Below are 12,290 nucleotides of genomic sequence, written 5' to 3' on the forward strand. Positions count from 1 at the left end.
AAGTCCATGCCCACAGTAAAACACTTCTTCCAACAAGACCACACACCTCCTGCAACAAAGCCACATCTCCAAATAGAGTCACTCCCTGGGGCAAGCGTATGCAAACACTACAATATAAAAAGATTGGGTAGTGGAAAGAGAAGATGTTGGTCAGAAGATACAGATATTTTATAGGATGATCTGTTTCTGAAGATCCATCATTGAACATCATAACTGTGGCCGACAGTGTTTCAAACATGTAGTGCTGTACTGCATGTTTGAAATGAGATTCTCAATGTTCTCACAGGAAATAAATTTATGAGAAGTCTAAGTAGTTTGGTTTAATTGTTTCACAGTGCACATACACATCAAAACATCACACTGGATTCTATATAGAAATAAGAGTTATTCATTAGTTTGTTATACCTTAATAAAACTGTAGAGAGTAAACCACCTACAACAACTAGGAATTGAGAAAAAGTGGACAAACACAGGGAAGTGGGTGGCACTTGCGTAGTGTTACCATTTTCTCTCTGAATCTCATGTTCCTCTGCTTCCCTCACAATGGGTGCAGAAATGTTCCTTTTGAGATAGAAGACTGGCCAATATAGAAACAATTGATTTTGTTTCAAGATCAATTTGCAGCCTGGTCCACACATTAAAACAACCTCCTTTTGAAGTCCAATAATACAATCTTATGCTGGCAAATAAGCCCTTCTTCCCCCTACCTACTTTGGGAAAACACATACCACCAAGTTTTATTAAATGATTAACCAAACTATGAGTCTTTCTTCATATTATTAGCACTTATTTTATTACTTTTTTTATTTTTGAGATTATAATCTAGTTATATCACTTCTCTCCTTCCTTTTCTCCATCCAAGCCCTCCAATATACACCTTCTTGTTCTCTTTCTAGTTTATGGCTCTTTTTATTCACTTTTGCTTTAACTAAAGTTGACCTCATAAAATACTAACCAAATACTGATAAGTATACTGAATACAAATGTTATGACATATGTATATTTGTATTCTCTGAAGGAATTAACAAGCAAGGTGTAAGCCTTTCTATAACTGCCAGTTCCCAGTGTGCATTATGTCAGATACAGAAACAGTAGGTGCTTAGAAACATTTCTATCATAACAAAATTAAAATACCTCAACTTAAACTCAAAGTCTTGGTCCATGGACCAGTAGGGTTATGTTAGAATCACTACCCTGGAGTGTATAGTATGTGTTTTGAAAGCAACAATCTGAAAGGAACAATGTAGCAGACTACATTATATTCCAACACTGGTAACAAAATTCAATACATTTTATCATAGTTTTACTTAGTGAAGAAACATAATACAAAAAACATGATATGAGCTTTGAATTCTGATCAAAAAATTACCAAAATGGTTCATCCAGCATCAAATTAGTAGTAGGTATAAGCCCCTGACTCTCAGTCTATTTGTCTATTAAACACATTTTTTAAATCATAGATTTTATAATACAATTAGCAATAACATAATTAAAGAACATAATCACATATCTAGCATGTAGGTATTCCATATACAACTTTTGGTAAAAAAAAAAATTTCATGTTACTTTACATTTTCCATTTGCACGTGAATGATCTGGACTCATGATATAAAAGAATGAATAGAAACAAGCAAGCTGGAAGTGTCAAAAAACTTCACTGAAAGACACTCTAAAATATATCAACCCTTTTCTTTTAATATAAGATTTTTCAAAATATAAGTGGCTCCTATTTGACAATATACACTATCCATATTATCTTAGTGATTAAAATACAAACTTTAATCTGAAATGATTTGCTTCAAAGAACATTAGTGTCTCTTTAAGTGTTTACTACAAATCTAACTTATTAAAATCCCTTCCCAAATAGACCGTAATGTCCATAAACCTAAAGGCTACAACATTCTTCTAGCCAATGTGCCACAAAACTCATAATCACAGAACATGATGTGAGTTTTTGTTGAAACATAAAAAGGACATTTTAATACTTAATATTAAATGTGTTACTATATAGTCAAAGAAGACAAAAAAGAGACTGGCCATAATTACAAAGTGATAATTAGAAATTAATGGAATTATAGATGTAGACATTTGGGGGGGAAAAGTAGAAATAAATGATATTAAAAAGAAAATCTAAAAACATTACTAGGTAAATTGAGTAGCATGTTTACAACTAGGAGGAAAAAGAAACCAGGTCACTTTAGTAAAATAATGGATAATTTATGGGGAATGATAAGCACTGATTTTCAGAGCTATCCTTTAGAAACTATGTAATTATAACAATAATAATACAGCAACTTCAAGTATTTATTGGCATATATTCATTACACATAGTGATAGGTTTTATAAATACATTCTCCCTTTAATTTTTTTGAATTAGTATATAAGATAACAGTTATTATAATGGTATCTTCAAGTTTTAAGTTCTAAAACTCTTGGAAAATGTTCTCAATTCACTGGGAGCTATGAATTTACCTGTCTTTATCATTTAGAATCCCCTTCATCTAGGAAGAACTAGATGTGAGTTAAAATAAGTTTTGCTGAGTGTGGTGACATATGACTAAAGATTAATGAGATATAAGCATGGGAACAATACCAGAAGATACCATATATGGTAAATTTGGAAGATTTGAATTAGAAGTCAACAGAGTCAAGCACTAAATTTCAGTACAGAGAAAGTTGTGTAGAAGTTTCTCAAGAGACATGATTTTCGCATATGTAGAAGTTATAAATTCCCATTGAGAAAACTCCAAAAGATGGTGTTTGGAGTTGTCTTGCTTTCAGAGTAGCTGTATTTGAAAGTGTTGTTTCATAAGTTCATTCTTTACACTCATAACTAATGAAATATCCATAATAAGAAAGAATGCCCAACAATTTGCACCAACTAATTAGTAATTGTTTTCCTTGGTCTAAACAGAATTAATGAATGCAAGAAGACATAGTTGCAAGCTCTTTCATTCACTCAATTGAAACTTTTTGAAGTTTCACTTCTTAAATTAATAAGAACATCTCTATTTTAATTATTACGGGAAATTTAAATGATTATGTCTCCTTTTCAAATAAATGCATACAAAAATAAAACAAAATGACTTCATAGCTTTTTACAAGACTCAATAATCTAAATGTTTAGTTTTTTCTGAAATAGTGTCCTTTTGGTATCCCAGGTTAGCCTCAAAGTTGTGGCAATCCTGTGTGCATTTCCCAAGCTGTTCACCAACATACCCAAAATATCTTTTTCAAACTTTTCTGTTATTCTGATTCTTTTTCACTTTCTACCACCCCTAAAATAGTACTACTTGTTAAAGCATTTTACCTTACCTCTTCTTATTATTGTTCAGAAATAAAATTAGTGCCAAGATTAGCTATAAAGAATAGAAAAAAACAGAAAAATAAGTACAATTCCTGGTAGCTTTAGGTATTATTTTGTTTTGAAAGTATCCATGTTATATCTAAAAAAAAAAAATGAAATTACATTGGAAAGTATGTTTTCAGCACCGGATCATTTGATGACCATGTCAAATTATATTTTTTATCAAGTGTCAATGACACTCTTCACACTGGAAGACTTTCAATAACGTTATTTCTGTTTTAGAGATCATCAGTAGATTCCCAACTCTTTTAAAGTCAATAGATAAGAAAATATAACTTTTATGATTTCAGGTTTTGTATCAATAAGTACTTGCAGATTTTTCAAGTAGAAGAGGTTAAGATCATTGTTGCATCATTGGAGAATTGCATAGTTAATTATCGGATATGCTAAATAAAAAATGTTATAATGCTGTTTAGTGTCTACTTATGCCTTATACATTTCCCCAAGTAACAACATACTCCAGCTCATATTAAAAATCAACCATGTTTCTAGGAATAAAATACCAAGGTTAATAAGGTTTTTACAAGTAGTTCTGTGCTGTTCAGTTGATTTTGCTAAATGCTATTTGCTTTAGACTCACTCAACCAGTTTAATATATAACTCAAATTTATAGCAATTCTAACAGCAGAATTGCAACTATAAATAAATCACTATTCTTATTGTTAAATTCTCTTCCAGTGACCATTCACCTGCATAAAATGAACACAAACCTCATGGATCCAGATTTCTCTATGTTTTCCAACATAAAGTAGCTGTGATATCATATCATATAAATATATATATTAGTAGCCAATGACCAATGCAGTTTTAAAGTGATTGTAGTTTGGGGACTTTTTCCCTAGAGGATCATTTGATTCATCCAGTGCAACCAAAAAAATTTCAGATCCCATTATACAATACTAGAAATATAACAGGAAACAATAATGGGAAGTGTTGTATCATTGTATAATTTTGTTATATGTATTTATAAATAGTGTAGTTAATTTCTAAAAGTAGGTAAGTATTAACTAAAAATAAGTATACATCCAAGCAACTACAAGAAGCACAATATGCACAATGGAGTACTATTCAGCCATTAGAAACAATGAATTCATGAAATTCTTAGGCAAATGGATGGAGCTAGAGAACATCATACTAAGTGAGGTAACCCAGACTCAAAAGGTGAATCATGGTATGCACTCACTAATAAGTGGTTATTAACCTAGAAAACTGGAATACCCAAAACATAATCCACACATCAAATGAGATACAAGAAGAAAGGAGGAGTGGCCCATGGTTCTGGAAAGACTCAGTGAAACAGTATTCGGCAAAACCAGAACGGGGAAGTGGGAAGGGGTGGGAGGGAGGACACGGGAAGAGAAGGAACTATCGGGGAGTGGGGGGGCTAGAAAAGGGGAAATCATTTGAAATGTAAATAAATTATATTGAATAAAAAAATAAAATAAAAAAAGACCAAAAACAAAAACAAAAAAAAACAAAAAAAAAGAAGCACAATATGACAATTAACAATCTACTTTAACAAATAAAAATATATTTTGCCTTCCTTTTAATATAGTGTATAACTATGGATTTCTGCATAAATGAACTGTACAAAGCTTCATTTTAATAAGTAACATTTGAAAGTGAAAAAATTGAAAACAATAGTAAATTTAAAAAAAATTACTATACCAAAAAGTTAAATACCTTGAAGCCACTGAAAAGAATGCTCAAATTGTTATATAATTAAAGACAATCAAAACACACTGTGCATATAAAAATGGACAGCAGAACAGCAAACAGTATGGATTCCCTCCTTTTGAGTCACCATCATTCCAAACACAGATAGCTGGTTAGCTCTGTAACAACAAGGCCATTATTGCAGGAGGGAACACATCTTACATAACAGACCAATACTGTAGCTCATTTCAAACTGGGTAAGACTGTTGATGCCTTTATTCTCCCAGCAGACTGTATAAAACCATCTGGCACTATGAAACCTAAGTGCACGGAGTACCCTTTCAACTTAATTCCAGTTTCATTTCTCTATATTGTTCAAGCAAGATGTATTGAATGGAGAGTTCTAGGAGGTTTCTAGCCAACAATTCACAAGAAGGTTCCCCACCCATGGCTTGCATATTTGTTGATCAAGTCTTTTTTTCCTTAATATTATGTTTTTGTGTGTTTTGACTATTGATTATATTTAAGATGTAAAGAGGCCAAAGCTTCTTTCCCATTCTGGGTTTGGTGTCTTCACTCTGTATAGAAACTATTTGATTCAGTCCCATTTCTTCTACTGCTATGGCAGTCATATTTTAAAAGTCAATGCCAGTGTATATATCTTGAAGCATTTATGCCATATTTTCCCCTACACGTTTCATGTGTTAAATTAATGCCTTTCATTCATTTTGAATTGATTTTTTTTTCAAATGAAAAAACTTGATCTAATTTAAGTCTTCTTCATGGAGATATCTAGTTTTTCAGGCACTGCTTATTCAAAAAAATAGGGAGCAATATTTCTTTTCTTTTGGGGGATGTTTTATTTATTTACATTTTAAATGTTGTCTGCCTTCCCTGTCTCAGAGCTTCAAACCTCCCATCCCATCCCACCTCCCCTTTGCCAATATGAGGGTGCTCCCCCACCCAACCGCCCACTCCTACTTCACAACTCTAGCATCCCCCTACACTCAAGGCATCAAGCCTCCACAAGCACAAGGGCTACCCTTCTCATTAATTCCAGATAAGGCAATCCTCCGCTACATATGTAGCTGGAGCCATGGACCCATCCATGTATACTCTTTGGTTGGTGGTTTGATCTCTGGGAGCTCTGGGTGGTCTGGTTAGTTGATATTGTTGTTTGTCCTATGGGGTTGCAATCCCCCTCAGTTCCTTCAGTCCTTCCCCTAACTCTTTCCTTGGTGTTCCAGGCTCAGTCTGATAGTTGGTTGCAAGGATCCACATCTGTCTTAGTCAAGTGCTGGCAAAGCCTCTCAGAGGATAGCTGCTATACCAGGCTCTTGTCAGTAAGCACTTCTCGGTGTCCTGGTTTGGTGTCTGAAGATGGGCATTCCTAGGTGGGGCAGTCTGGATGGCCTTTTCTTCAGTCTTCGCTCCATTATTTTTGTCCCTGTGTTTCCTTTAAACAGGAAAAATTCTGGGTTAAAATTTTTATGATAGGTAGGTGGCCCTATCCCTCAGCTGGGCGCCATGTCTGTCAACTGGAAGTGGTTTCTACAGGTTCTATCTCCCCTTTTTGGGGTATTTTGTTAATGTCATCCCTGTTGGGTCCTGGGAAGTTCTCACTTCTCTGGTGTCTGGGACTTTCCCACCCCCCACTGCTATAGATTTCTGCTCATTTTCCTGACTCTCTCTGTCTCTTCCCATACTTAATCCTGCCACCCCCTTTTTCTCACCCACCTCACCACTTATTAAAGAGGCTTTTTACCACGGTGTTTTCACCACTACTATTGAGAATATTTGCTGCTCTGTAAATAGATGGATAGATAGATAGATAGATAGATAGATAGATAGATAGATAATGCATGGATAGATGTATGGATTGGTGAATGGATTCATAAACCTGAAAATAGAAGGATTATTTTTACTTCTTCCGCATTAATACAATGTTATCTCTCAAGCTTTTATAGATAGCTGATCATACTCTCAAGTATATTTTTTTGTTTCTAATTTCTTCAGGAATTATCTTTAAGATGGGATGTTATATTTTGTCAAAGATATTTTTCATGTTTGCAAATTATGATTAGAAGTTGTTCATATTGTATTTCCTTTTGGATTTCTTTTCAACGTCAATTTTTTTCTTTTACATTTTTGCTTGTTGAACATAAAGAACAATTGGTTATAATTTTCCTTTGTCGTGTCCTTCTCTAGTTTTAATATTAGAGTAATGGCAGTGGTATTGAAGTTTGTAAAGTGTACATTGTTATAGGAATTATCTTGGAACACTAATATCTGAAGAATGATGGAAATTATAGAAATATAGAAAACACTATTTTAGGAAAATTATAAAATATACATAACTGTTGTTAAATATGGTCACAGAGAGTTGGTTAAAAACTGTGACATAACAAAACCTCTTCTACTTAGTAATTAGCACTCAATTACTTGACTATATTTCAGATAAGAAATATATAAAGCCTAAAGTCTAGGCTTGGGACTGTATGGAACTGGAAGACATAGATTGCCAAAGTGAATGACAAGGTTGGTGTACCCAGGTTTCTCATTTAATGAGTCATTGCTAATTCTAGATAAATAATTGACTCTGTCTAGTATCTCTCTGCCTCTCAGATTTCTGAGGTTGCTGGGAGTATCGTGACCCAAAGAAGGTAGTTGCAAGGGCACTGTATTGAGTAGGACTCTGTTGATGACTTTAAAGACTGACCATCTCTTACTCTCTAACTGTATTGAAATGCTGATGGCAACTTCTAAAAAGTCCTAAAAACTTTCTTGCTATTTCTGAGGGTGAAAAGCTGCTGGTTTAGGTAATTAACACCTGTAGCCTATCAGCAGAGGATTAAGCAATGTGGCCTTTGTTCTATCTCAGCAGGAATTGCTGGGCTCTAACTTTCAGCCTGCTAGTTGAGAATCTGAAGTCACAGGAAGAAAATGGGACACTTAGAGAAGTGGTTATAGTTTATTACTAAGTTGTAAAAAGTTTCCTATGAAAGCTATCTAAAGAGAAAAGAGGAACGATCCTAAGCAGGAAAAGGGAAAAATTCTAGTCTAAATGGGGAAAGGCAAAAATTCTACTCTAACTGGGGAAGTGGGAAAAATTCTATTCTAAATCTTCTTCATCTCTTTGCCCTTAAGTACTTAGATATCTTTCAGAATACATGACCACATATTGCAAAGTTCATAACAAGTTCACACAAAAAAAAAATCAAATCATAAACTGAAACAGAAGTTTACAACAGAGAATGTTTATATGCATATCCATTAGCAGTAATTATCTAGCTAAACATCCATCACCTGACTCAGCTCCACAGGTCACTGAAAGTTTAAAACCATAACTAAGTTATTAGTGAAGATTTGTATAGATAAACTCAGTCTAGGACAGAATATTTTATCTTCTGTCCTAGAACCTATAATAAATCATTAGCTCACTTTTTATGACCTTTGGTTAATTTACAACCTCTTGGAATGTGCTCTGAGTAGGAGAAAGCCTGGTTACTATCTAAGAGCAATTAACTGGTGACACTTGGGGGAGACTGGTAGAGTTCTTATCACAGTTTTGACTATCAGAAAAAGACCTAATAGCAGTCCCACTATAAAAGAGTGTAATAATCACAGAATTTTAGGAATTCTTATAGGATCATTATTAAAATTTAGTCATCTATTTGTCTACATAGCATCACTATAAGACAGTAGTACATCTTCGTGAATCTTCAGAGATCTGCACCAAAGGGGTGTTCTATTACTTATTGGTTATTATATATTTAATAATAACAGGAAAAGCATAATAATAGCAGGACTCTTTCCTACAATGAGCCCCTTACAGCCATGCTTAATAAGGGCTCACCAGTCACAGATTATATAATAATCCGAAATAGGCCATTTCAGGATGATCACCGGCTAGTATATTAGATTGTCACATTACGGCTCCTGACATGAGGTGTTGACTTTCTCATCAGTTACTTTAACAACTCATTGTGAGGCAAAAATTATTCTGAGCATCTATGTGTGAGGTGCTTTTGTTCTTCGTGTCTCTTGTCCTTTTTATTCCCTGGTTGAGAGTGTAGACTCAGTGGACCACACTAATTAGAAAGCTTTTTACTGGGGAAAAACAACATAAAGCTTTTTGTTTTGGAAATGGTGATGCTTTTGGTCAGAATGTGAAGTTATCCTACTCTAAACCTGGAGAAATTCCCCCGCTTAAAGCATTACCACATAAAAAAAACACATGTGTGAGCACATAATTTCCAGCCAAGCAGACATCAGTCCAACCTACCTATGGACAGAGGATCTGCCTACAACTATAGGTCATAAATTATATGGCCTCATATTAAGCTACAATTTATCTTGATATGTTTCCTTTGTGTGTTGTAGAAGCAGAATGAAGAGGATCAAATGAGCACATGTGACTTTTGCTCCTGCTTTTGGAGAAGATGTTCAGGAGGCTCCAAACTGGCTATAAAAGAAAGGTAGAATACTGATCACAAAAAAGCATTGCATGGGGAAAGTGCATAATGTTTTCATATTTTATATTCCATTCATAACAATCTTTTCTAACTTATATTACCAGCTTTGTGCTTCACATACTCTTCATTCCTGCCACTTTTAACTTCTAAACATCAGACAAACAAATTCCTGGTCTTTCCTTTTGGGAATTACAGTTCTCACATGATTCAAGTTTCTCATTTTCTCTTAGTTCTTTAAGAGAGTGATTCTCATCTGAGGACAGATTGAGTCGACCAACTCAGGGAAGAGTTCCATTATCTTTTTGGCAAACAAGACTGACATGTTTATACTTCAGAGTTGTTTCTGGAGCACAGGGTAGAGTCGTATATTTGTCTTCTTTTCTATTTGTATTTTTTGGGGTAATCAATCAGATCGTTGGATCCCAGACTGACTCTGAATACAATTCTCATTAAAGGGTAAGAGGCTTTGGGGGGACTCTTTATTGGCTATTGGTAGATTCTAGGAAAGGAAGTGTAGGAAAGGAAATGCTTCCAGTTGTGTACCCACTAGAGAGAACAACAGCCTCCAAAAGAGAGCTGCTGGCATCTAGTTACACATGTAGAACTAATTAAAATAAGGGCGTCATAAAACAAAATGTGTATTTATGAACATTAAAATAATTGTTGGGTCTGTGAATGGGATGAATGGAATATGGTGAGGGATGGGATGAGATTTGTCAGTATGCATTTTACACATGTATAAAATTATCTAAGAACAAATTTAATTAATAAAAAACACTAGTTCAACTGAGCAAAGATTTTCAATGTTTTTAAAATTATCTTTTTCAGTTATGAGAATATTAGAAAATTAGGGAAGCAAGATGCATCAGTAATTTAAACAGAATAAATTCCAGAGCAAAGTAGGGAAGCAAGGCACAAAGGATGAAAGCGTAATTTTCATTTAGCGTGCTTCCATGTGATTCCTCATGTGGAAGCTGGCGAGGACGAGAGCCTATACAGCCTGTGTGGGTCACCTTGGCTGCGCAAGTGCTTTGCTTCAATTTTCCTCTCTTGGTTATAAACTACCAGAGTAAATTTAGGTCTCAATAATCAAGTCACCCTAAATATATAAGCATAGAAAAATTCTGCACCTCAGCTCTCTATTATTCTATGTAATCTCACTGTAAAGCAACAGGTTGTTTTAGTTTGTTTGTTTGTTTTTTAATTTGGCTCATTACTTTACAACCAAGAAAACCCTTTTGCATAAAAATTTATTTTTCCTTCTTTTGCCTTTCAGGTGACAGTCAACTCGTGCTCAAGCTTGCACAAGTTGATGGGTGGAGGAAATCACTCAGGGGTATCAGAATTTTTGTTGCTAGGTTTCACCAATTCATGGAGAATTCAGATTCTCCTTTTCCTGTTCTTCACAGTATTTTATGTGGCAAGCATGATGGGAAACCTGCTCATTGTGCTCACAATCATGTCAGACCACCACCTGCACTCCCCCATGTACTTCCTGCTAGCAAACCTCTCCTTCATTGATACAGGTGTGTCCAGCATCGCTACTCCAAAGATGATTTATGACCTCTTCAGAAAACACAAAGTCATCTCCCTGAATGGGTGCATCACTCAGATGTTCTTCATTCACACCGTTGGGGGAACAGAGATGGTGTTGCTCATAGTCATGGCCTATGACAGGTACATCGCTATCTGTAAGCCCCTCCACTACCTGACCATCATGAGTCTCAGAATGTGCACTGTTCTTTTGGCTCTTGCTTGGACCATTGGCCTTATCCATTCTGTGGCCCAATTAGCTTTTGTTGTAAATTTACCCTTCTGTGGAGCTAATAAAATGGACAGCTTTTATTGTGATTTTCCTCGGTTCATCAAGCTTGCATGCACAGACACATACAGACTGGAGTTCCTGGTCACTGCCAACAGTGGTTTCATCTCCATGGCCACTTTCTTCATCCTGATTGTGTCTTACATCTTCATCCTGGTCACGGTTCGAAAACACTCGTCAGGTGCTTCCAGCAAGGCCCTCTCCACTCTCTCGGCTCACATCACTGTGGTCGTTTTCTTCTTTGGTCCTTGCATTATTGTCTATGTGTGGCCTTTCCCGACTTTACCCATAGATAAATTTTTAGCGATTTTTGATGCCATTATCACTCCTTCTATGAATCCTGTCATCTATACACTCAGAAATAATGAGATGAAGGTTGCAATGAGGAGACTCTTTGTTAGGGCTTTAAGTTTCATTGACAGTTTAAGAGATTCGGATTGAAATAGAACATTCTTGAGGATGAAATATTTTTATTCTGTGCTGATTAGACTTCTTTAAACACATATACATGCAAACAATATTGAATAGCAGGTTGTATGTATATTTTATATGGTATGTATACATATGTATGTGTATATGGTTTGTGTGTGTGTGTGTGTGTGTGTGTGTGTGTGTGTATGTGTGTAAACAGTAAAAGAAAATGAACCCTTGAATTTGGTATGGAAGAGTTCTCACACATGAGAGGGATACGAAGGAAAAAGTGGAAGAAATAAATAATTTAAAATAATTTAATTGTAGCTTAATTAAATATATATTTTAATGAAATATTTTTAATTTACTAAAAAACTATTTCAAAAGTCTTTTCAACTTGAAGTTTTAAATATCTACTGTGTAGTGTTTCCTCAAGTATTCTCTGCAGATCTGATCATTTTTTGCTAAAGAATTTCTGGTTTCTGAAAATACTGAAAATCAGTAAATCCAGCCTAAAATATGATTTCTGTCAAATGCCATACAGAAGTGATGGCAACTG

General features: G+C 34.8%; 1 protein-coding gene across 1 annotated transcript; it reads left to right on the forward strand.

The window, feature by feature from the left end:
* The first annotated feature begins 10,810 nt into the window (after positions 1–10,810).
* On the forward strand, positions 10,811–11,761 carry LOC127684524 (olfactory receptor 4F3/4F16/4F29-like). The gene has a single exon (XM_052181436.1). The coding sequence runs from the start codon at positions 10,811–10,813 to the stop codon at positions 11,759–11,761; it is 951 nt and encodes a 316-aa protein (XP_052037396.1).
* Positions 11,762–12,290: the final 529 nt, after the last annotated feature.

This window comes from Apodemus sylvaticus, chromosome 5 (assembly GCF_947179515.1).
Source record: "Apodemus sylvaticus chromosome 5, mApoSyl1.1, whole genome shotgun sequence".
Lineage (NCBI taxonomy): Eukaryota > Metazoa > Chordata > Mammalia > Rodentia > Muridae > Apodemus > Apodemus sylvaticus.

Bases quoted from the DNA above. Each gene is read 5' to 3' on its own strand.
- LOC127684524 (XM_052181436.1), top strand. From the start codon at position 10,811: ATGGGTGGAGGAAATCACTCAGGGGTATCAGAATTTTTGTTGCTAGGT.